The following is a 23,185-nucleotide window of genomic DNA, read 5'->3' on the forward strand; positions in this document are numbered from 1 at the left end:
GGTCTACCCTCTATCCACTGAGCCAAACCGGTTTCAGCCCAACTGCTTTTTAAATCAGTTTCTTCCCCTTTTCTCCCACAGCCAGCCAGGCAGCCCGCCTCTCTGTGTGTCTGCTTTTCATACCCTTCCTGCCAGGCCTGGGAAAGAGGTTTCACATTTGTATGGAGGCCTCTTCTCTGACTCAGTCACGAAACATCCGTTGCCTCATTTCAGCTTTACAACATTCTGTGGGGGGTGTTGTAATCTCCATTTTACCCACAGGGAAGTTGAGGCGCAGAGCTTAACGTCATTCAGTCCTCTGGGCTGTGAAAGATGCTTGGGTGGCCTGGCCAGCGTGGCTCAGTGGTTGAGCATCAACCTATGAACCAGGAGGTTTGGGTTTGATTGCCACTCAGGGCACATGCCCGGGTTGTGGGCTCAGTCCCCAGTGTGGGGTGTGCAGGAGGCAGCCAATCAACGAGTCTCTCTCATCATTGATGTTTCTATCTCTCTCTCCCTCTCCTTTTCTCTCAAAATTCAATAAAAATATATATTTTTAAACATTAAAAAAATAAAATCTCAATTTAAAATGAGCTAAATATTTGAATAGATATTTTGCCAAAGCAGATAGATGAGTAACTAATAAGCATGAGAAGATGGTAATACCATTAGTCATTGGGGAAATGCAAGTGACCACCACCATGAGGTGCCATCAAACACCTGGTAAATGACTAACATTAAAGAGTGGATCAGACCACCTGTCCGCAAGGATGTGGAGCAACTGGAACTCTCAGACACCACGGGGGGATGTGAAATGGCACCATCACGTTGGCCGTTCCGTAAAAGTTAAGCACACACCTAACATATGACCTAGTCATACCGCTCACCGGTATGGCAGTGCTGACCAGCCAGGCCAGCACCACCTGGGAACTTGTAAGACATGCTCACTCTCAGGTCCCACCTTGACCAGTGAGGTTGAGAACCACCAGAGTTTGACTGAGGGCCTGCCTTGTGTGCTCCTTTAATTTTCACAGCAATTCTGTGAGATGCAGGAATTTCATTCTCACCTCACAGAGAGAGAAACAGACACTCCAAGAGTTTCCCGCTCTCCCATCTCCTCTCTTCCTCTGGCGTGTGAACCTCCCTCAGGTCTATGGGCCTTGTGAGCTGGATGCTTAACCCAGTGATTGCTCCCAGACCCTCCCAGCTTATCCTCCCTCCCTCCCCCCTCCTCCCACAGCCTTTCGCAGAGAACGGTGACCATTGTGCCTCATTCAGCTGCTGCTCACCAAGGACTGGGGAAGCAAAGAGTGCGGTCCCTGAGGTGGGGCAGGCCCGGGAGCCATGGCCCAGTGACACGCCGTCTCTGAGGGACAGGAGAGGAGGAGAGACTCGGGGGACAGTCTTGGTCCCTGGCCTTCCCCATAGTCTGTGCCTCTGCTGAGGTCCCCCTCTTTACTTCCCCTGTTTTCCCTCAGGGCAGGGGACCCGAGAGGGTTCATCCTGGCCCGGGGGGTGGTGGTGGGGGGGCGGCGGGCCCGCAAGCCTGCAGTGAGCCCTCCAGGAGTCAGAGTCCCTCTGAGAAGGGAAGACTCGCCATGTGACACTCGTAGAGGGACGCCCAGACCCCAAGTTAGAGCTGAAACAGGCAAGGATGACCCTCCCACTTTCTGGGTGCCAGGAGGCTTGCAATTGTATTAAAGATGTTTCTTATTCACTATATCTTTTTTAAAAAAATGTTTCTTTTATTTTTTTAAATTTATTTTTGAAAGTATTACAGATGTCCCCTTTGTTTGTCCTTCCGCCCCCCCACCCCCACCCCAATTGACCCTCTCCGCCCCACACCGGCCCTCCCTAGCCTTTGCCACATCACTGTCTGTGTCTCTGGGCTATAAATTCCTCACCTCTCACCCCCATCTTCCCTCTGAAATTCATCAGTCCGTTCATGGTCCTGTGTCTCTGGATCTATTTTCTTCATCAGTTTATTTTATTCATTAGATTCCACATATGAGTGAGATCATGTGATACTTATCTTTCTCCTACTAACAATATATTAAAAAGGCCAAATGGGATTTATTCTGGGGATGCAAGGCTGGTACAATATTCACAAATCAACAAGTGTGATACATGACATAAACAAATTGGAAAACAAAAAATCACATGATCATATCAATTGATGTAGAAAAAACATTTGGTAAAATCCGACACCCTTTTTTATTTTTATAAAAACATTTGAGAAAGTTGAAATAGAGAGATCATACCTCAACCTAATAAAGGTCATATATGACAAACCTACAGTCAACATCATACTCAATGGGCAAAAACGAAAACCATTTCCCCTGAGAACAAAAATGTTCGCTGTATTCTTGTGGCTTTCTTTGTTGTTTTTTAAAAATATATTTTTATTGATTTCAGAGAGGAAGGGAGAGGGAGAGAGAGAGCGAGTAACATCAATGATGCATGTCTGTGGTAGAAGGAGAGAGGGAAGAGAATGGCACTGGAGTGCTCCCTGAAGAGAGAGAGAGAGAGAGAGAGAGAGAGAACACCCATTTTTGCCTTTTAAATTGAAAGGTTAAAACTGTGATAAATAGCAAAAATGTGTTTTTTGTTTTTTTTTTCTTATGAAAGAATTTTTAAAAAAATATATATTTTATTGGTTTTTCACAGAGAGGAAGAGAGAGGGATAGAGAGAAACATCAATGAGAGAGAATCATCGATCAGCTGCCTCCTGCACACCCCCCACTGGGAATGTGCCCGCAACCACAGTACATGCCCTTGACCAGAATTGAACCCGGGACCCCTCAGTCCGCAGGCCGACGCTCTATCCACTGAGCCAAACCGGTCCTGGCACTCATGAAAGAATTCTGTAAGAACTGAAAGCTGACACAGGTTTGGGTTCCTAAGACCCAAGCTGTGAAGAAGTGGCTGTGACTGTGACACACTGTGCCATATTAAGGTAAAATAACTCTGATAAGGACATGGGGCGGGGGGGGGGGGGGAATGGCGGGAGAGTGGAAAGTTAAGCTGGTATATATTTATCGCACCTTTATTCTTCAGCATTATTTCACCAGTGAGGCTAAAAATTTACAAGTTGTTATAATGCAGTGTTTTGTGTTTGTTTTTTTGGATTTGAATTAATTTAATTTTTTTAATTTTTAATTTTTTAGCAAAAACAGAAATATATTATTTTGGGCTGCAAACATTGCCCAGCTCCTCTGTTGCCTGGAGACAGGATGCCTTAAGACAGGGAGGTGGAGCAGGTTACCAAACACTGGATAGGTGGAGTTTGGAGGGCGGTAGGTGGCTCAGCCTCTGGCCAAGCCTGCCCAGGCGTTGCACCTGTGCCCTGAGTTTCTTGGAAACGGCTGAAATGGCTTTTGTAACCTTTGGGTTGTCATTGTAACTGTCCTAACTCCCTCTTGTGGATTCTGGGTATAAATTTGCTGTAACACCTGTGGTTGGCACTGCAGTTCAGCCTTTACCGCGGTGAAGTGCTGTAACGGTAGTCGCTGGCCAGCTTAATAAAGGCTCATAAACTTTGATCTCTGTCTCTGGTGGTCGTCTCTTGCGGGTCGCCCCATAACAATATCATTGGGAAAATGTATCAAATGTCTAACCCAAGAAAGACCTTCTTACCCTAACCGGTTTGGCTCAGTGGATAGAGCGTCGGCCTGCAGACTGAAAGGTCCCAGTTTCTATTCAGGTCAAGGGTATGTATCTTGGTTGCAGGCACATCCCCAGTAGGGGGTGTGCAGGAGGCAGCTGATTGATGTTTCTCTCATCGATGTTTCTAACTCTCCACCTCTCTCCCTTCCTCTCTGTAAAAAAAAATCAATAAAATATATTTTTTAAAAAGACCCTTTTTTATTTTTTAAATTGATATACAATCCTATATAATAAAGAGGTAATATGCAAATTGACCCTTATGCCCTCACACAAGATGGCTGCCCCCATGTGGTCAAAGATGGCTGCCACCCTAACCAATTTGGCTCAGTGGATAGAGTGTCAGCCTGAGGACTGATGGTCCCAGGTTCGATTCCGGTCAAGGGCATGTACCTTGGTTTTGGGCACATCCCCAGTAGGGGGTGTGCAGGAGGCAGCTGATTAACGTTTCTCATCGATGTTTCTAGCTCTCTATCCTTCTTCCTTCCTCTCTGTAAAAAAATAAAATAAAAAAATCAATAAAATATATTTAAAAAAATCAATAAAACACATTAAAAAAAAAGATGCCTGCCACAAGATGGCTGGCAGGGAAGGGCAGTTAGGGGAAACCAGGCCAGCAGGGGAGGACAGTTGTGGGGGACCAGGCCTGCAGGGGAGGGCAGTTATGGGAGACCAGGCCTGCAGGGGAGGGAGGGCAGTTAGGGGAGACCAGGATGGCAAGGGAGGGAGGGCATTTAGGGGTGACTAGGTCGGCAGGGGAGGGCAGTTGGGTGGGATCAGGTCTGCAGGGAGGGCAGTTGGGGCAACTGAGCCAGCAGGGGAGCAGTTAGGTGTCGATCAAGCTGGTAGGGGAATGGTTAGGATCAGGCTGCAGGCAGGTGAGTGGTTGGGAGCCAATAATCCTGGATTGTGAGAGGGATCCCAGATTGGAGAGCATACAGGCTGGCTGAGGAACACCCTCTACCCCCAAGAGCACCAATTTTGTGCACCAGACCTCTAGTTATCAAATAACTTTGTTAGTTTCAGGTCTACCACACAATGATCCAATGTATACATACAGTATATTGTGAAATGTTGACTGCAATAACTAGCTAACATTCATCATCACACATAGTTACAAATTTTTTTCTTGTGACAAGAACTTCTTTTTTTTTTTTTTTTAATATATTTTATTGATTTTATACAGAGAGGAAGGGAGAGAGATAGAGAGTTTGAAACATCGATGAGAGAGAGTCATCGACCAGCTGCCTCTTGCACACCCCCTACTGGGGATATGCCCGCAGCCAAGGTACATGCCCTTGACCGGAATCGAACCCGGGACCCTTCAGTCCCCAAGCCGACGCTCTATCCACTGAGCCAAACCGGTCCGGGCATTGTGACAAGAACTTCTAAGATTTACTCTCTTAGCAACTTTAAAATATGCAAACCAAAATTTTTAAGGCTTTTAAACTCATATTTAATTATAATATTATTGTAATGATGACACCTTACTCCCTAAACATTTCTGTCACTTAACATAGGAGAACTATTTGTAGGTACTAATTTTTCAGATTTAACTAAATTCTATAGGTGCAAAAATCAGTATGACTAAAATGATTATTAAAATTCTACTTCTAGATGTTCAAACCACACTCCAGCAAGTGGCATAGTACAGAACAATGATGAATTGTTAATCACAGTCTTTCAGTTGGTCCATTGATTTGAATGTGGTAAAAGTTGAAGGTAAAAGTTGAAGGTTGACCAGATTCTGAATCTGAGTCCCCAGATTCTCCAGTGGACCCCATTCAATTGCCTTCATCTAACTCCAGAGATGAGGTGCTGGTTAAGTTCTCATGCAATACTGTATTATTTACTACTAGAGGCCCGATGCATGAAATTCATGCAAGAGTAGGTAGGCCTTCCTTCCCCTGGCTGCCGGCACTGGCTTCCCTCTGGCACCCAGGACCCGGGCTTCCCTTGCAGCCTCAGCTTCTTCCCGAAGATTGTCTGCAAGGATGTCCAGAAAGACATCTGGTGTAATTCACATATTATGCTTTTATTATTATAGATGACAGGCCCAGTGCACAAAATCTGTACACTTCAGGGGAGGGGATGTGAGGCACCCCCTCAGCCTGGCCTGCGCTCTCTCACAGTCCTTGCTCCCCTCGCTCCTTATTGCCTGTCTGCTTGCTGCTCCTTACCACTTGGCTCTGTGTTCCTTAGTGCTGCTGCTGCACCATAGGCGGGACAGGTTCCTGCCATTGCTGCTGCGCTCAGCAGCCTTAAGCCTGGCTTCTGGCTGAGCAGTGCTCCCCCTGTGGGAGCACACTGCTCACCAGGGGGCAGCTCCTGCATTGAGAATCTGCCCTCTGGTGGTCAGTGCACATCATAGCGATTGGTCAATTTGCATTTTAGGCTTTTATTATATAGGATAGCCACCATGCAGTTATTACATCACCAGAACTTACTTATTTTTTAACTGGAAGTTTGTACTTTTTGACCCCCTTTATTTATGTTACTCATGCCCCACCCTCACCTCTGATAACCTGTATCAGTGAGCTAATTTTTGTCTTTTTTTTTTTTTTTCAGATTTAAGACATAGGTGCAATCATATGGTTAATTGTCTTTCTTTATCTAACTTATTTCATCTGCATAACATCTTCAGAGCCCATCTACATTGTCACAAATGGCAATATTTCTCTTTTTTACTGCTGAATACTATTTCATTGCATATACATGCCATATTTTCTTTATCATTTAACCCATTGATGGACACTTAGATTGTTTTTATGTCTTGGCTATTGTAAATAGTGCTGCAATGAACAATTGGGCCCAGATATCTCTTTAATTTAGTGTTTTCCTTTCCTTTGGATAAATATCCAAAAGTGAAATTGCTGGGCCATTTCAGTAATATTTTGTTTGAGTGATGTTTGACTTTTGTCATTCTTTTAGTACATCAACTATATTTCCTGAATTATTACATCCTAGAGGCCTGGTGCATGAAATTCATGCACAGAGGGGTGGGGCCCCTCAGCCAGGCCTGCACCCTCTCCAATCCAGGACCCCTCAGGGGATGTCCATAGGGGTTTGGGCCTAAACTGACAGTTGGATATGCCTCTAGCAATTCAGGACTGCTGGCTCCTTGCCTGCCTGCCTAATCATCCCTAACACCTCTGCCTGCCTGCCTGTTGCCCCTAACTCCTCTGCCTTGGCCCCACACCCTTGACTCAGGATTCTCTCCTCTGGCCGGCCGCAGGCCTGGGCCCTGGCATATGTTCTTGTCCGGAATCAAACATGGGATCCTTTACTTCTTGGGCCGATGCTCTGTCCACTGGGCTGGCTTCACCTGGGCCAGCCGCAGGCATCTGGGACTGCAGGGTGGGCAGCTTTTCTCCGTCTCCTGGTCACAGGCATTGGCGCTCATGACCACAGGGCAGGTGATGTTTCTCCGTCTCCCAGGCCACAGGTGCTGGCGCCTGGGACCGCGGGCAGGTGGCTTTGCCCGGCCTGGCTTTTTCAGGAAGAATGTCCGGAAGGTCATCCAGAAGACATCTGGTCTAATTAGCATACTACCCCTTTATTAGTATAGATTTGAAATGTTTATCTGTTGCCTTTGTAGTTGATAATACTTTAGCTAAGTGTAAAATTCTTAACTTTTTTAGTTTGTCAGCTTTGCAAGCATTGTTCCACTGGCTTCTAGTAATGAATATTTTTTTAATTTGTTTTTTGGTGTGTTTTGTTTTTGTAAATATATTTTTAATAATTTCAGAGAGGAAGGGAGAGAAACATCAATGATGAGAGAGAATCATTGATTAGCTGCCTCTAGCATACCCTCTAGTGAGGTTTTATAGTGTCATGTAATGTTCTTTATCTTGAATTGAGTGATGATTATATGGATATTTACATTTGTCCAAATTAATTACATACTTAAGATCTATGAATTTGACTAAATATAAATTATATCTCAATAAAAATGAGGAAAAACAAAGATTAGAGAAGGAAAATATGTGTATTCATATAACTCATAACTAACTTCTGGACAGTATCAACATAATGGAGGTGGTGCATGGGGTAAGATTAAGGGATGTGAGAGTATTTGTATTAATCAGGAGTGAATATACAGATATTGATAAACTGAAGGAAACAGGGGTAAGTAAACATAAGATTAAAAATAGAGCCTCCTCAAACTATTCCAAAATAATCAAGAGGAAGGAAGATTTCCAAGCTCTTTTTACAAGGCCAACATTATCCTAATTCCAAAAACAGATACTCTATAAAGAAAGAAAATTATAGGCCAATATCTCTGATGAACATAGATGCTAAAATCCTCAACAAAATATTAGCAAATCACATCCAGCAAAAATAAAAAGATCATACACCATGATTTTATTGCTCAAATTTGCAGCAGTATGTAAACTGTTGACCACTTTCTCCTCCTTGAAGTTCTATCCAATATTGTTTTTTTTTTTAATAACTGCCCGAGTCTCCTACCTTCCCGACCACTCAGATGCTGTCTCATACTCAGCATTCTATTTGTGAAGCCCTGCACACATCTCTTTCTCAAAGCCAGACCCCATCCCTTGTGCCCTTATTTGTATTCCACACAACATTAAGAACAGTAGTTTGTCCAGACTGTGTGACCTTATTTTTATTTTATTCTTAAAGTTTTGTTGTTTTTTTACTTGGGAGTAAGATATTCTTTCTTTTTTTTAAAAAAGATATTTTATTGAGTTCAGAGAGGAAAGGAGAGGAAGAGAGAACATCAATGATGAGAGAGAATCATTGATTGCCTGCCTTCTGCAGGCAACCCAGGCATATGCCGTTGACCAGAATCGAACCTGCGACTCTTCAGTCCATAGGTTGACACTTTATCCACTGAGCCAAGCTGGCTAGGGCCAGACTGTGACTTTAATCAATACTGGTTGCCTGATATTTACACTAAATGCCCTATTTTCTAAACGTGCATCCACCCCTTTGTCCTTTTTTCTTGCTCAATTTTCTTTCTGAAAACTAAGCCCTCTTACCTCATTGCAGGATACTTCTCAACACTTCCTGTTCTTCCTCTCATTCCTCTGTAAAGTCTTGATTCTTCTCTTCATAGCAATTCACAGGGTAACACCCTGCTGATGGCACCTGCAAACACATGGATGATGTGGCCACTCAAGTGCCCAGATGAGATCAAATGTGGGAAAAGGACAGCTGCAGTAAGAAAGAGAAAAACCACACTTCTTCGCAGAATAAACTTAGAGAACACAACAGCAAAGAAGAAATGTGGGAATAAGGCTGTAGGCAAGAGGAGCTTAATCATTGTAGAACAGTTTGGTCCAAACCCCCAGACAAAGAATAATAACTTCCTCTTCCCACTTACATGTGAGCAGTAAATTTAGCCTTAAGTTTTCTAGCAGCAAGGTCAAAGCTAAAGGATACAAAATGTTTTCTTTCCCAGTATAGTAAGACAAGACTTTGTCAACTCCCTGTTAACTACACCATAGAAGACACAGGGAAGGGAGTTGAGCTGTTTTGGGGAGAACTTGAGATAACAAGGTCCCTGAGGGGAACGGGAGTTTGACTGAGTAGGATCAGAGTTGCAAGGGCTAAGGGAAGGGAGTCAGGCTCAGGAGACTGCAAGGTGAGGATCCAGCATGCTGGCTTCTTTCAGGTCAGCGGGTTCCATGACAGGCTATGGTCACTCTCAGCTAACTCTTCCTTAAGTGTTCAGGCAAGGCTGGGTGCCAAATTCAAAAGAAATACTCACCTAAAACCATACCCAGGTGGTTTCAGGCATCTGCCTTATCCTCAGAGTATATATCAATACATTGAGAGGCCTGGGCTCTAGCCCTGCTACTAGTCAAGGAAATAATTTTGAGCATGGTATATAAAGTCCTCAGGGAGCTTCTTGGTCAACTTGGCTATCTGACCACTTGTCTCGGCCCATTCCCAACTTGAAAATATCGTGTAGTTTTGAGCATCACTGTTTCTCAGCCTGGAGTGCCCTTCTGAGACTCTGTGCCTAGGTAATCCACAATCATCTTATCAAACTCAACTCAGATATCTGTGGAATTCTTCTCTAGACCACAAAGGCTGAGTTACATGTCTGTCTTGTACATTCTCACAGCTCACTTCTATTATAGCATCTAACATGTGAATCTGTGATTAACAGGCACATAATTACATACTCTGATTAATCCAAGTTCTTTCAAGAAATGGAAGCCAATTCTGGCTGATTAAAGGGTAAGGGGCATTAATAAAAGGATCCTGAGTAGCCCACATACTGCTGGGAGACTGGAGAAGCTAAGCTTCCAGGAACTGTACTTTATGCCATCAGCACCACTGATGTCCGGCTGAACAGCAGGAGAAATCCCTCAATGGTTTACACCGGACCAAGGATGCCATTTCTATGCCAGGAGCCTGCTCTTGCAACCACCATTGAAAACGAGGTACCGTCCTAGCCAGTTTGGCTCAGTGGATAAAGCGTTGGCCTGCGGGTTGAAGTGTCCAGGTTGATTCCAGTCAAGGGCATATGCCCAGGTTTCAGGATTGATCCCCAGTATGGGGTGTGCAGGAGGCAGCCTTTCAATGATTCTCTCTTATCATTGATGTTTCCATCTCTCTTTCCCTCTCCCTTCCTCTCTGAAATTAATTTAAAGAAAGAAACATATATATATATATATATATATATATATATATATATATACACACACACACAATATATATATATATATATATATATATATATATATATATATATATATATATATATATATATATATATTTTTTTTTTTTTTTAAACTAGGTGCCTCTGTGACCACCTTCACCAGCAAAATGGATTCCGGTGGACTTCATTTTTCAAGTTATCTGAATTGAAGGATCTGAATATTATGAAGCCAAGAGAAGAGATGGTTTCAGCAAGAAAGGAGTGGCCCATTATGCAGGAGAAAAACATCAAAAGGTAAGGATTGAAAATGGTTCATGGGATTTACCTCAAAGAAGCTCTTATTTACCTTGGTGAGAATAGTTTACCTTTGGTTGATTTAAGGAAAAGAGGATTGAGAAGTGAAAGGGTTTGAGGTCCTATTTTTGTATTCTCTTTAGCCTGAGGATAGAGTCTGTTGAGATTCTAGTTTATTCAGGGCTCTCCTATTAGATTTGCCACTTTGTATAAACCCTTGACCTTGTCTTACCTCCTTTGCAAGGCTATAAAACAGATGCTAAGAAATTAGACACAAACCCACACAAATGACAAACTTTCATAAAATTAAAAACATGCAAATGAGTACCGTAAAACTAGGGACACGTCTGTAAGATCGGTGGATTGTATCAATGGGCAAGATATCGTGCAGCACTATACATCGAGTGGCCAGATTATTATAATCTCTGAATACATAGTAATCTGGCCACTCAGTGTATATTCTATAGAATAAAAGGCTAATATTCAAATTGTCCCCTCAACCAGGAGTTCGACCAGCAGGCAGGCCGGCCAACTGCCCTTATCCCCACCCCCTGGCCAGGCTGGCCGGACCCCACCCATGCACGAATTCATGCACCAGGCCTTTAAAATATACCGAGTGGCCAGATTATTATTATGCGTTCAGAGATCATAATAATCTGGCCATTCGGTGTATAGTTTTGTAAGATGTTAGCATTGGGAGAAACTGAGTAAGTGCATGAGAGATTTTCTGCATTATTACTTACAATTGGGTAATCTTCAATGACACCAGTAAAAATTTCCCCCAAAGTGAACTTAAAAGAAGGTATGTAAAATATTTCATTTATGTAAAATCTTTCATTAATGTACACAAGGATTGTCTTCTAGGGCTAACAGCAAACAGACATCGGGGTAGCCACTCTTCTCCGGATCATTGTGAGTTCGGACTCCCATTGTCGCTCTGACCCTCTTCACCATCCCTATGGCTTTCATCCACAACCGCCCAGGATCCGATCCAGGGAGGCGCTCAGGTGGGACAGATGAAGGAGAGGAGGAAGTGCACCTCGTTTTGGACAATGAGCCTCACGGGGTGGATGCTGTCGGGCAGGGCCAGGCTGGAGGTCATTTCCCAGGCATCCACAAAGGCCACCCGGAGGTCGGCGAAGGCGGCTCGCAGGAGCCGGTTCACCTGCAGGGTGAACCAGTCACTGCCATACACGGACTTGTAGCCCGTGTTGGCCAGTTTGATGACCACGAGCGTGTGGGGCTCGCGGGCCAGCAGCGCAGCCACGGCCGCCCGGATCCCTGCCAGTCGCTGCACAAAGATGGACGGAGGGAAGGTGGTGAAGTGCGCGCCCAGCCCCAGCACCACCACGGTGTGGGGGCCCCCGGCCAGGCCCCCCAGCTCCTGGACCACGGAGTGCAGGGAGGCCACGGGCGTGCGGAGGGAGCGCAGGGGCCAGCCGTGGGCCCGCCAGTGCAGCACGATGTTCCGCGTGGTCTCCACGGCCATCAGGGGCCCCGTCTGGTACGTGGCGTGTAGGTCCACCGGCTTCAGGGCTGTGAGAGGACAAGAGAGGACGTTTAAGGGTTTAATATAGGATTGTGTACCATCCTCTTGTACAAACGAAAATATGAATCCCCATTTCCCAGGACATAAGCATTCTGTCTCTAAAACCGAATGCACCCCTGCCCCCGAGTTTCAAGTTGCCCACGGCACACCAGGCAACATCTCGCGGCACACTAGTGTGCCGCGGAACAGCGGTTGAAAAACGCTGATCTACTCCTTAGGGAATTCATTCATTCCTACCTCTTCAGTGTTTGACTGAGAGCTGATGGCTTGCTGAGCTTCCATTCCATACTTCCAACTTCCCAATGTTCTCTCTCTAATGATCCGCCCTGGCCCTGAACTTTGTACATTGCCTTGGCAAGTGAATCTGCCACTGCTGCCTCACACCTGTTGGTGACTTTCTAATGTTTTATTTTTATTTATTTTTTTTCTTAGCTTTCCATGGGGAGGCCGTTAGTCATATCTGATACCTCTGTGTCTTAATCTGAAGTCGAATAACTCATCAAATCCTATTCATTATTCATTTTTAAGGTTTCCTATGTCTAATTCTTACATCCAACTTTTAGCTCAGGCTCTTAATAACTCTTGGCGACATGAGTCTTTACAAGTACAAATTGGCACAGTTCTGGGTACTTCTGTATACAATGTGAAAAAGAGACCCATGTCCTTGCCCTCATGGAGCTACTGTCTCTTGGGGGACACACAGAGAGAGATCGAGAGAGATATTGATTGATTTCCTGTGTAGAAGGGAGGATGGAGATTTTGAGGAACTTAAGGAGGATGGTGCCTCTGGAGCAGAACGTATGGCGGGAGGTGAGGTTAGAGATTATAGGTGCAGTCTCGTCATGTAGTCCCTTACCATCATGTCAATGATTTTTATTTTTGTGCCAAGGAAAATTAGAGTCCATTGAAGGTGAGTAACATGATGTAGCTTACATTTTAAAAAGCTCATGCTCGCTCCTTTGTGAAAACCTGGGATGGAGGCAGGGGTACTAAGAGGTGAAATGGGAAGTTCACTTTATAACAGGCCATGACGGAGAGAGGTAAAGGTAGAGGCAAGGGGGTGTTGTGCATTAGCTCTCCAGAACTTACTCATCCTGAATAATGGAAACATGTATATTTTTATGTAGATAGGATTAGAAAATTAATTGGATACTAATTTCTGGTTTTAGCAATTGGAAGCTGATGATACTGACTATGCTTTAGGAAGTCTGAATTATATTTTAGTGATTGGAGAAGGAGAACGGTGATCCTAAAGTTAGTGCTGTATTGAATTTTGGGATGGTTGAGAGCATCAACATGGAGATATCAAATTGGTATTTGGAGTTCAGAAGAGAGGTATAGACCAGAAAAGTAAATTTGAAATTCGTTATATGTAATTACATATGGCATTGGAGCCACAGGAACGGGCAAAATAATTTAAGAAGATTATGACAAGGGAGAAAAGAAGAGGGTCCAAGAATAACTACAAAAAATTATTATTTAGATAATAGGTAGAGGAGGAGGAGATTGAGAATGAAATACCAGAAAAATAAGAGGAAACCAATTGTCATAAGAGGAAACCAATTACAAGTAGTGATAGGAAAGTCAATGTAATAAAATGCTTCTACTTGAATGGGTTATATTTCTCATCTATTCAATTAAGACAAAAATCCAAACCAAACAACATAGGCCGTTGAAGCTATGAGGCAACAGGTTAATTTGTTCATTCTTCTTTAAAAATATATATTTTATTGATCTTTTATAGAAAGGAAGGGAGATAGACAGAGAGTTAGAAACATCAATGAGAAAGAGACATTGATCAGCTGCCTCCTGCACACTCCCCATTGGGGATGTGCCCGCAACCAAGGCACATGCCCCTAACCGGAATCAAACCGGGGACCCTTGAGTCCGCAGGCTGACACTCTATCCACTGAGCCAAACCAGTTAGGGCTAATTTTTTCATTCTTTTTGAGCAAATAAGATGGGGACTTTTGGCAATATCAAATAATTTACTTTGTATTTACTATTTGATACATACAACTACTTGGAGTCTAACCTATAGAACTACTTGGACAAATAACACCATATGATGAGTTTATTCGTAGTGGCATTGTTAATAACAGCAAAAATTGGAAAAGGACCAGGTGTCTAGAATATAAGGAACTTTCATACACTGAGTCTTATACAGCAATAAAACAGAATGTGCTGATAAAGAGATATATCCCAAATATACTAAGGGGGGGAAAGGTACAGAATATGCTATGCTATGTGTTACCATTTGCTAATGCTGCATTATGTACCCATCATACCCTGATGAAAACAGCTAAAAAAATAATGAAAATTTTTTTTAAAATTATCATGAGAGAAGAAGGAAAGCATAGGAGATTAAAGAGATAGATTAGGACTGATTCTTGACTATTATTTGTGAGTAAAGATAGCAGAGATATGAAGCTCTGGTTTTGCCATTCTCAAGAGTTAGTGGTGTGCTGTTTTTGGAGATTGTCATGTCATGGATTTATTACGTCTATGTGAATTCCCCTTGCACAATTATTAAACTTTTATTTTCTCCTTTTTAGAAAGAAAGAGTTGGTGTGAACATGGATCAAAGTCCTTTGGCAATCAAGGAGGAAAACTTTAGTGAAATACTTTGTGCTTTTGATTGAAGCTCTAAAAACTGACTTAGAGCCCTAGCTGGTTTGGCTCAGTGGATAGAGCATTGCCTGTGGACGGAAGGGTCCCAGGTTCGATTCTGGCCCAGAGCACATGCCTGGGTTTCGGGCTCAATTACCAGTAGGAGCATGCAGGAGGCAGCCAATCAATGATTCTTATCATTGATGTTTCTCTCTCTCTCTCCCTCTCCCTTCCTCTTTGAAATCAATAAAGAAATTTAAAAAAAAGTAAGAGAAGACAAAATAAGCAATTTCAGGAATGAAATAGAGGCTATCATTACAAATATCAAAAGTATAATAAGGAAATACAACAAACAACTTTACATACATAAATTTGACATCTTAGATGAAACTAACCAATTTATTGAAAATTCAAACTATTATAACTCACCTATTATGTAATAAATATTTTGGATAGCTCTATAACCATTAAGAGAAATGTGAGCCACTTAACCAAATACAATGTGTGCACTTTGTTTGAATCCTGATTCAAACCAAATCTAGTACAAAATGAACAATGCAAATTGTAGCCAAAGAAAGTTGATATAGACCATAAGGAAATATCATTTTAGGAATAAGACCATAAGGAAATATCATTTTAGGAATAAGATCATAAGGAAATATCATTTTCTTCATAATGATAAAAAGTTCAATTTGCCAGGAATTTGTAATGACTCTAAATAGCTATGCATCTAATAATATGGCATTAAATAAATATAGCAAATTTCAAAATAAACTACATGGGAAAACAAATTCACAATCATTCTGGAAGAATATCTCTCAGTAATTAGTAAAATAAGTAGACAAAAGATTAATAATGATGTAAAGATTTGAATGACATGATTTAAGAACCAGTCAGTCCTGTTTAGACAACAAAGCTATCAATTGCATATTACATAGGTGTACTATTTACAAAACTGATTGTATACTGAGTCCCAAAGTGAGTCTCATCAAATCTCAAAAAATTTTAAAATTTTAAAATATGTTCTCTGGTCACAATGCAATTATAATAGAATTAATAACTAAAATAGAATTAGTAGAAAGGATATATCATTTTTAAATATCTCAGCAGAAACCACATTGAACTATAGATTCAATATAATCAAATTGAAAACCCCAAAAGAATTTTGTTTAATTCCATAAGTTAATTAAAAGATCCATAGGGGAGCACAAAAGGGGGGAAAAAAATCAAGACTCTTTAAAAAATAGCCGGGACCGGTTTGGCTCAGTGGATAGAGTGTCGGCCTGCGGACTGAAAGGTCTCGGGTTCGATTCTGGTCAAGGGCATGTACCTTTGTTGAGGGTACATCCCCAGTAGGGGGTGTGCAAGAGGCAGCTGATCGATGATTCTCTCTCATCGATGTTTCTAACTCTCTATCCCTCTCTCTTCCTCTCTGTGAAAAATCAATAAAAATATATTAAAAAAGACTCTTTAAAAAATAACAAAAATGTAGGTTTTGTCCACCAGAAGTCCAAAATTATTACCGCACTATAGTAATGAAGACTGGGTGTACCAATACTGGTACAGACAAATGGGTTCCTTAAACAGAATTGAGATCCCCACCAGGACATATGGACACCCAATTTATGATGAAAATGCACCACACAGCTGTGGGGAAAGGATGAACTTCTCCATCATGGTGCCAAGTCAATCATGTATCCAAATGTACAAAACTTAAAAAAATAAAAAAGGTGTTCTCTCATCCCTAATCAGAGAAACTCAATGAAAACCACATGAGCCATTGCTACACATCCATAATTTTTCCAAATGCTAAAAATTGATCATATCAAACGCTGTCAAGTATGTGGAACAACAAGAACCGCCTGTGAAAGAGTAAACCAGTAAAACCACTTTTAAGAAATTGGCAGAATCCAAAAAGTCTCAAAACACACCTACTCTCTGATTAGCAAAACCACTGCTAGGTGACATCCCACAGAAACACACGCTCCTGTAGACTGTAGGTAATTGCACAAAAAATATTTATAGCAGCATATTTCATGATAGTCCCATCAACAATAGAATGTAAAAGTGCAGTGTATATGATGTAAACATACAATGAAATACCATATAACTGAATATGAGTGAACTGTAATTACATGGAAGTATGTGGATGAATCTTAAATACATAACATTAAGCAAGTGAAGCCAGTCATAACAGGATTTACAGCATATGTTTTCTTTTTTCTTTTTTTAAAATATATTTTATTGATTTATTCACAGAGAGGAAGAGAGAGGGATAGAGAGTTAGAAACATCGATGAGAGAGAATCATCGATCGGCTGCCTCTTGCACACCCCCTACTGGGGATGTGCCTGCAACCAGGTACATGCCCTTGTCTGGAATCGAACCCGGGACCTTTCAGTCCGCAGGCCGACGCTCTATCCACTGAGCCAAACCGGTCCCGGCCATACGTTTTCTTTTATATGAACTTGAAAATCAGGCAAAATTTATATATATTGTTTAGAAGTGTCTAATAAGTTGAGAAAACTATAAAAACCAAAAGCTAATAATTGGCTAATAGCCTGGCTATTGTGGGTCAGTGGTTGAATGTCGACCTATGAACAAGGAGGTCATGGTTCGATTCTAGTCAGGGCACATGCCCAGGTTGCAGGCTCGATTCCTAGTAGGGAATATGTAGGGGGCAGCTAATCAATTATCTCTCTCATCATTGATGTTCCTATCTCTCTCTCTCTCCCTCTTCTTTCCTTTCTAAAATCAATACAAATATATTTTTAAAAAATGATAAATTTGAAATATCAATATGAATTCATGATTTTTAGGGCAGCTATTGATCATATATCAACCATATATCTATATCTTCTTCTGAATATTAAATGGCCTAGAAACAATGTTACCCCAATAATAATGAATACTTACAGTGCCCAAATATTAATTTTTCATTTACCATGAATCCTTAAAGAATCAACAAATTCCAAGTCTAAGCAGAATAATACATAGAGAACTTGGAATACCTCATGCCAGAAATCAAGGAAACTCTCCAGTGTTGGAGGTATATCAAAAAGGACATAGGAGCCACCTTGGTAGAGATTGTGAAAATTTGAATATTAGAGAAAATGATGAAAGAAAGTATTTAGAGAAAAGAATGGTTTTATAGTAAAATATTAGCTGATTATAAACCAAATCTATAAAAATCCATGTATCTATAATGATACTTGAAAAATAGTCATTTGTCACCATTTTAAATCAGCTTTCTTCCTTGTAAGTTGGTAATTAAAGATAGTTTAACGTTTTTCTTGCCTTTTCGGGAGAAGCTATCTTTCAAACTAACCTATTAGCTCCAGTTAATGAGAGAAAGCATTTTTAAAAGAATAAAAGACCAGCCAATATGAATAAAAAGAACAATAAGAGTTAGAAAACCACCCTTTGGTAATACATACAATGATTGATAAAGGCAATAATTGTTTATTGTGGTAAAATCATAATAAGAATGATTAATGGGAACTTCTGGAATTCACACAATGCCAAAATACCACCACTAGATTCCTTTCTGGTCCCAAGGGGAAAATACACTGCACTGTGGAGGGATCAGCTTGAATCCCCTTATCCAGTAGTCATTCTTATCATCACTAATGATAAACAATCAGGTACTGTGCATCCCTGATATGCTGCAAACAGAATTTACATCATTTATGTACCTGCTTACATTCAATCTATCCCGCCTTGAACTTTCAATTCTAGTTTATAGGAAATGCAAGAAATAGAGGACAAACTAAATGTCACCATAATGAAGCAATCAGAAATATTCAGAAGGTGGAACATTTGACAGGAGAGCTGGCCTGACTTTTCCATAAAGGAAGGTGAAGAAAAGAAGGACTGGCCTAGATGTAAAGAAATTAAGGGACAAAACAACCACATCCTGGAATGGATCTTGGCTTTGAAAAAACAATTGTATAGAATTTGAAGAACAATGGAGGAAATTTGATTATGAACTGGATATTAGATTTCAGAAAGTGTTATTCATTTTTTAATTGTGGTCATCTTATTTGGGTAATGTTTAAAAATATTCTGTTTTTAAAAGATACGGAAATATTTGATGGTAGAATGTCACGATGTCTGTAATCGACTCAAACACTTAAGAACATTAAAGTAGCCCTAACCTGTTTGGCTCAGTGGATAGAGCATGGGCTTGCAGACTGAAGGGTTCCAGGTTCGATTCCAGTCAAGGGCATGTATCTTGGTTGCAGGCACATCCCCAGTAGGAGGTGTGCATGAGGCAGCTGATTGATGTTTCTAACTCTCTCTCTCTCTAAAAGAATATTAAAGTAAAAAGTAGCAGGTATGTGCTGATGGGAATGTGATGGAAATAATGCTGGTGGAGAAGATGATGTAGGAGGAAGGAGGGAAATGGGTAGAGAGATGTCCTTGAATAGGCAAGATGTCCTTGAATAGATGTAGAACCGAAGGAGAAGGATAGGAGCATGGGGAATTCATTTTCAAAAACATGTAGGAAAACAGAGGACACTAGTGCAGATGCTGGTAGGAGAGGCAATGTGGTGGGAGTCTGGATTGTCACTTCTGATTGCTTTGTTTTGTTCAAGAAAATATACAAGGTCAGCAGCTGAGTGTGAGATGAAGACACTGAAGTCGTCACTGAGGAGAGAGGTGCAGAGGTCCAGGGCAGAGGCTCTCAGACATCGGAGCCCAGCAGCATCACCTGGAGGCTTGTTGATACAGACGGAGCTCCTCCCCAGAATTTCTGATTCAGATCTGGGATGGGGCCAGAGCCTGCATGTCTCACCAGCTCCCAGGTGCTGCCAATGCATCCAGCCTGGGACCACATTTTGAGAACCACATTTTGATTATTGTGCAGCATTAGTACCTCCTAGACGTTTGGGGTCATGCATTTACCAATGAGAACTGCATGAGGGACACACCAGGGGTGTGTTCAGGGACACAGGTATAGTTGCAAAAGAGGCAGAGGGTTGTATCATCAAGATCATCACATAGCTGGCTCCTCCTTATCATTCTGGGCTCAGTTCAAATGAAACTGCCTCAAAAGGATCTTCCCTGACCATTTATTTAATCTTTACCATCTTAACCTCCTCCTCTTCACCATCTTTAACCTTCACATTACTTTTCCTCACAGAGTCTTTTATCATAACACCTGGAAATGTATGTATATTTACTGTGTCACAGTGTCTGAGTCTTTCCACCAGTGTATGCACAACGAAACAGGAATCTTGATATTTTTGTTCTTGTTTACTGTTACGTTGCTAGAACCTAGAACAGTGCCTGGGTATCATAGGTGTTCAATAAATATGTATTGATGAGAAACAAGGAAGGCAAGAAAGGAGAGAAAGAGACAGAAAAACAAAGCACCACACAAGAAATGAAATCATAATATTAGTTTGACTATGAAGAGAAAAATACTTACATAATTATAAAAACATCAACACAGCTCACTGATGTGGCTAAAATAAATACACTGGAAAGGTAGAAGGGGAGGCTAGCTAGAGCAGCAGATACCACTTCCCTGCCTGGACACAAAACACCCTATACAATCCTCCATTCTCCCTTCTCCTCTCCCTTCCCCTCTTCCTCTCTTTTTCTCTCTCTCCTCACCACTAGCTGGGGAGTTGAGGATCCAGCAGTGCCTTCTGGGAGGCCCTGGGGACAGTGGAGACATAGGGTGAAAAGAACCGGGGTTCCAGAGCCCCAGCTTTGCAGACAGTGGTGTGGAAGCCTGCCCTCGAACAATGGACTTTAGGTGAGTTCAGGATAAACATGCATTGTGTCAAGCCACTGGAATTCTAGGGCTTTAAAAAAAATTATTATTATGGCAAAACAAGAGGAATATAAAAATGGATTCATTAGGAATTCCTGGTGTATTAGTTAGGGTCCAACCAGGAGAAAAAAAAATCATACATTTGTTTGAACAGGGAAAGTGACTATAAAGAATGGTTAACAATAACAGGTGAAAGAACATGCTAAAGAATACTGTAGTGATGAGGGAGAGGACGTGAAGTCTGGAATAATTTTTTAGCTTACTAATTTGTTCTAATGTGGTATCTGTTCCACTGTTTATTTTGTCTATGGAGGGTTTTAAAATAATATTTTCATTTATAAAATATCTAATTGGGTCTTTGATATAAAGAATTCAAAGTAGTGTATACATTGATTGAAATAAAATTGATCCCAAGAGGGATCTGAGTTCCCTTCGGCAGCTGGCAGAAAAGGCAGAGTGTAGAGTGCTCGTGGGCACTGTCCCACCTGTCCTGGTGTGGAGCTGAATGACGCCCTCACCCAGTGGCAGCAAGGCCATGGAGTTGCTTCTCCATTTTCACCGGGGTGGTAGCAACAGAGCCCCAAAGAGAGCTGGACATACACTCACCCTGGGCCTGCCACTACAACCTAGTAGTGCGAACGCTTGTTAAAAAGAACGGAGGTAAACTAAGAGCCACAGTCTCACACCAGAATACCCAAACTGTCCAGGAAACAACAGAAAAGCACATATCATCCCAAGAACCATGGCAATCACAAGTTGAATGAGAAAAGACAATCATGCAACAACCCCAAGATTGCTCAGATGTTGGAATGATCTGGTAAGGATTTTAAAAGCAGCCATTGTACAAAATGCTAAATGGGCCATTAGGAACACTAATACTATTGATAAAGCTAAAGTGTAAAAGATTGACATTCCCAAGTGTTGGTGAGAATAGATAGGAATTGGAAGTCCTATCCAGTGATGGTGGGAATATAAACTGATGTAGTTAGCTTGGAGAACAGTTTAGCAGCTCCTTAAAAAGTTAATCATATGTATTTACCTACCATCTAATCTAGCCATTTCACATTAAGGTATTATTTACTCAAGCAAAATGAAAGCATATCCCCATATAAACACTTGTGCACAGCCTTAGCTGGTTTGGCTCCGTGGAAAGAGCGTCGGCCTTTGGACTGAAGGGTCTGGGGTTTGATTCCAGTTAAGGGCACATGCCTGGGTTGCGGGCTCAATTCCCTGTAGGGGCGTGCAGGAGGCATCCAATCAATGATTCTCTCTCACCATTGGTATTTCTACCTTTCTCCCTCTCCTTCTTTGAAATAATAATAAAAAAGACTTGTGCTCAAATATTCATAGCCACTTTTACTTGTAATAGCTAAAAATTGGAAACAACCCGAACGTCCATTAACAGATGAGTGGATAAACAAATAACGATATATCCACATAACAGACTACCTCTCAGCAATAAATAAGGAACAAACTGTTGCCCCACCCAGAAAAGTGGGTGAATCTCAAAATGAATGATGTTGTTTGGAAGGAGCCACACACAGAAAAGGGTATACATTGTATGGCTCTACTTACATAAAGTTCTAGCAAACGCAAACTAAGCTGGAAAGACAGAAAGCAGATGTGTGGCTGCCTGGGAAGGAGGGAAGGTAAGAGGGAGGGATTAGCAAGGGCCCCCAGAAAAGGTTTCTGCGAAGCCAATATGTTAATTATCTTTTTTGTGGAGGTTTTTTTCCAGGTGTATGTATTTGTTATAACTTATTAAGTTGTACACTTTATTTTTAATATTTTTTAAATTTAATAAATCTTTATTGTTCAGATTATTATAATTGTTTCTCTTCCCCCCCACCCCCCATAGCTCCCCTCCACCCGGTTCTCACCCCACCCTCTATCCTTACTGCAACTGTCCTCATCCATAGGTATATGGTTTTTGTCCAGTCTCTTCCCTTATCCCCCACACCCCTTTCCCCCAAGAACTGACAGTCCACTCCTTTTCTATACCCCCGATTCTATTATATTCACCAGTTTATTCCGTTCATCAGGTGTGTTTTTTTATTCACTTGAGTTTTAGATTCACTTGTTGATAGATATGTATTTGTTATTCATAATTTTTATCTTTACCTTTTTCTTCTAAATTGTACACTTCAAATATATTCTACTTAGGATTTGTCAATTACAGCTCGATGTTTAAAATAAAGAACCTCAAATTAGTGCCAGTGACTGAGGACGACAATATGGCATATTTCTAAACTTTCTAAAAATTTCTAAACTTCTAGGAAGACAGGAATGCATCTGAACTACCTGAGGTCAGAGATAATATGCTTTGGTGGGACTTTCCTCAAAAACATGGTGAGCAGGAGCCTCAACTAGTCTGTTGCTAACTTTACAAATGAGTTCACAGAGACTATGGCCACTGATTACTGGGCTCAGCCCGCCTGTCATTCAGGCTAGCTTTCCGCTTCTACCTTCCCACTCCTCAGATATCTTCGAGACTTGTAGTAACTCCGTATGAGGTACTGGCTGCTTGGATATAAATTTTTTTAAAATAAAAAACAAAAAACAAACACAGCATCAAATGATATAGATGCTGTGTTTGCTTCCCCCCCCCCCCCCCTTTCTTCTAAATGGGAGGCTATTCAGAAACCCTGTGACAAGTTTCTGTTCTCCATTCT

The 23,185-nt window shown here is 41.6% G+C and overlaps 1 protein-coding gene and 1 long non-coding RNA gene across 3 annotated transcripts in view; both read right to left on the minus strand.

Annotated features, from left to right (window-relative positions):
* Window positions 1–8,682: 8,682 nt before the first annotated feature.
* On the minus strand, window positions 8,683–10,145 carry LOC123651147. Its single transcript, XR_006739647.1, has 2 exons — window positions 9,377–10,145; window positions 8,683–8,754 (listed from the first exon to the last, which is right to left on the minus strand). It is a non-coding gene; the product is annotated as an uncharacterized LOC123651147 (long non-coding RNA).
* Window positions 10,146–11,368: 1,223 nt separating this feature from the next.
* LOC118702839 (NXPE family member 3-like) overlaps window positions 11,369–23,185 on the minus strand; it is a 56,087-nt gene continuing 44,270 nt past the window's right edge. For both annotated transcript variants that reach the window (XM_036409308.2, XM_036409309.2), the window contains one exon: window positions 11,369–12,106. In XM_036409308.2, coding sequence (XP_036265201.1) covers window positions 11,574–12,106 — 533 coding nt within the window. In that variant the 3' untranslated portion in view covers window positions 11,369–11,573. The remainder of the gene's footprint in view (window positions 12,107–23,185) is intronic.

The sequence above is a fragment of the Pipistrellus kuhlii genome, unplaced genomic scaffold, assembly GCF_014108245.1.
Source record: "Pipistrellus kuhlii isolate mPipKuh1 unplaced genomic scaffold, mPipKuh1.p scaffold_m20_p_4, whole genome shotgun sequence".
Lineage (NCBI taxonomy): Eukaryota > Metazoa > Chordata > Mammalia > Chiroptera > Vespertilionidae > Pipistrellus > Pipistrellus kuhlii.